Source organism: Castanea sativa, chromosome 9 (assembly GCF_040712315.1).
Source record: "Castanea sativa cultivar Marrone di Chiusa Pesio chromosome 9, ASM4071231v1".
In the NCBI taxonomy this organism is placed as follows: Eukaryota; Viridiplantae; Streptophyta; class Magnoliopsida; order Fagales; family Fagaceae; genus Castanea; species Castanea sativa.
In genome coordinates, this window is record NC_134021.1 from 14205014 (window position 1) to 14207913 (window position 2900).

Here is a 2900-nt window from a genome sequence, read left to right on the forward strand (position 1 = left end):
GTTCTTCATTTTGTTCTTGGTCCAATGAATTCCACTCTTCTGCCTTTTCAATTCTATTAAGCCGTTTTCATTTGGATGTTTGGGGGACATCCTGTCTTCCTATTTAGTCAAATAGAAAACGACAACAAATTGCCTTTCCATATATTTCATACATATAAAAAAACCTTTAGAATATGTAGATATTGCTGTAAAATAGTGGAAACTCAAATTTACCAAGATTGATTGTGAAAATATTTTTAGCTTGAGAAAGATCCCCAAACTAACAAAAGGAACGAAGAAAATTAATACAAATGAAAATAGACACAAAACAAAAAAAATTACGTGGTTTAGCAATAACCTACATCCACAGGTAGCGACCAACAAGTTTCACTATAACAAATTTGGAATAAAACAAATTGGTATAAGGGCATTCTTACAAACCCAAATCCCAAATATACCCAAATAGCTCTCTCTCATAAATACAAAACCAAGGAATCAAAGGTTTACAAATACCAAATAGGAATACCAAATACCAAATGCAAATTGCGTACAAACCAAAAAGAGTGCCATAAATCAAATCCAAAAGTTGCAACACACCAAAAGAGAGCAAATTACCAAACCGCAGAACCAAAACCAAGCAACAACAAACCTCTCTCACTATTCCAAATTGCAACCCCCAAATATCAAATAACCAAACCAAGAGAGAGCTTTTTTTCTAACACCACCCTTTGAATTTGCCACAATAACACTATGCTTATATAAGAGTTGGATATGCCAAAGCCCGTTTCCAAATTGTTTTAGGAGGAGTTTTAAACCAAAACAAATTTCTATTCCTATTCCAAAAGGAATTCCAAATCAAGTGGGAGACAAGATTTATAATAGAGTTTGATAAGTTAAAATAGCAGTAACCAAAAGGAATACAATTCTTTTCTTATCCAAATCTAATAAGGAGTCAAACTCCTAATTCAAGCCATATTCTACAGATATCAGATAACAGGAGGAAAATGAAGAGGCTCTCTCTTCATTGACTAAGAAAGGATCAGGCAGATTCTAGAATACCAGAAATCTTTGTATTTGTCTACATCTTCTTCTTCCCTGTTTTTTTTTTTTTTTTTTTTTTCCAGCTCATTTGTGTTCTTCGTTTTGTTCCTCCCAGGGAAGTAACAGCTTGTTAGAATTGAGGAAAGGAGGAAGCACATTTTGAGGAGATTATTTGATATGGAGCATACTAGTTTGCACAGATTTTGGAGGATTACAGTGGCTCACCTATGATAAAGACTATACGTTTGTGGGGGCAGTGATACAGTGGCAATTTTGGGAGCATGCTAGTTTGTGTACCAGAGTTAATTCAAGCAATACCAATCAACAAGATCCTACTTGAAGAACTAATATATGTGTTGGCAAAGGATACAATGCTCTAAGATTAGTCTTCCCATGACACTTCCTTCTTCAATTCTCAAATTTCTAGTTTGCTTGTTCCATAGGTGTATCCCATAAGTCTCTCTACTGAGCCGAAGCAGCTTGGCTTGTGCCCATATAGAATCATCTTCGTTTGCTGGCTTCTGAAAAAGTCTGTTTATCCTAATCCAATCAACAGGATAGAAGGCCATAGGTGGCAAGACTGTGAAGTTATAGCCAGGTTTCTCTCTTATTCTCTCAACCACTCTGGAAACCAAATAGGGACCATTGTGACCCCACTTATTTCCATCAAAAGTCGAAGCAAATTCCTCGATGAACTTGAGCAGAAGTGGATGATTCACATCAAAGATTAAAACTGCATTGTTCAACCTGGTCCAGCTCTTAGATTCCATATTTATACTTTGTGCACCAATCAAGTTCTTCAACCCACTAAAAGGCTTTAGAACAATAAAATCTGTATCCAAGTAAACCCCACCATACTTGTACAATACTACAAGCCTCATCAAATTGGATAAATTCTGAGCTATTGGAATCTCACCAGGGTCTTTGTTCCCACTTTTCATCTCCTCAAACCAAGCCTCAGCTGGGGTATTCTTGAAAAGAAACGCCAAGTCCGGGGTCACTGCGTTAATTCTGAATCCTCTATCTACTAGAGGTTTTAGAATCCTGTACCCTCTTATAGAGTCCAAACTTCTTGATAAAATCATTAAACATCCAGTAGGGTGTGCCTTGAAAAGGCTTTCCAAGGCGAAGAATTCTCTTCTTCCAAAAAACCTTGCTGGTGCAATCCAAGTCATGAAGAATTGTGCCTCACAGTCAGTATTAAAGAATTCCAAAACCCGACTATGAAATTGGCGTGTCAAGTTGTTGGACTTGAGTATCTCTAGCTCCGGCAACTTTCTTCGGAACCACACGAGTCTTTCTTGTTTTGAAACATTGTCTGGTGGAATAAGAGGGCCCTGAGTCTCAGAATCTTCTTCTTCAACCACTTTCTCTTGTGTTGGAATTAATGGCGCTGTGGTATTTAGAGTAGTGGACTCAAACTCAAGTGCTGGTTGTTCTTGGCTATTGTGATCAGTCTCATGGGGATCAATAATTTCATTTCTTTCCAAGTCAAAAGTAGTAGACATGGAAAGATTGGAAACGATGCTGTCAGTATAGATGAGAAACAATATGGCTGCAAATGAAATGGTGGAGAAGATGGGATTTTTGGCTGTGCGGTTAAGTAGCCGGTAATCAAACATCTTTTGAGACATTTTTTTGGGTGACATTTTAGAATTGAACAGGAAAATTAAGAAGTTTCTCTGATAATAAGGTAGCTCTTTGGATGATGTGCATGGTGATCAGAGCAAAGTGGTATATATACAAAGTTTTGCATGTAGTTGATTTAAGAAATTTGCACCAGGCTTGGAGCCTTGAACGTTAAAAACATGTGTGATAAGGAGTCATGATGAAATTATTAGATCAAAAAGTGGGAATTTATTAGGTTGAATCACTGGTGT

The 2900-nt window shown here is 37.0% G+C and overlaps 1 protein-coding gene across 1 annotated transcript; it reads right to left on the reverse strand.

Annotated features, from left to right (window-relative positions):
* Positions 1–562: 562 nt before the first annotated feature.
* On the reverse strand, positions 563–2696 carry LOC142611275 (uncharacterized). The gene has a single exon (XM_075783354.1). It carries the CDS (start codon positions 2667–2669, stop codon positions 1365–1367), a length of 1305 nt encoding a protein of 434 aa, XP_075639469.1. The 5' UTR covers positions 2670–2696; the 3' UTR covers positions 563–1364.
* Positions 2697–2900: the final 204 nt, after the last annotated feature.

Bases quoted from the DNA above. Each gene is read 5' to 3' on its own strand.
- LOC142611275 (XM_075783354.1), bottom strand. From the start codon at position 2,669: ATGTCACCCAAAAAAATGTCTCAAAAGATGTTTGATTACCGGCTACTT.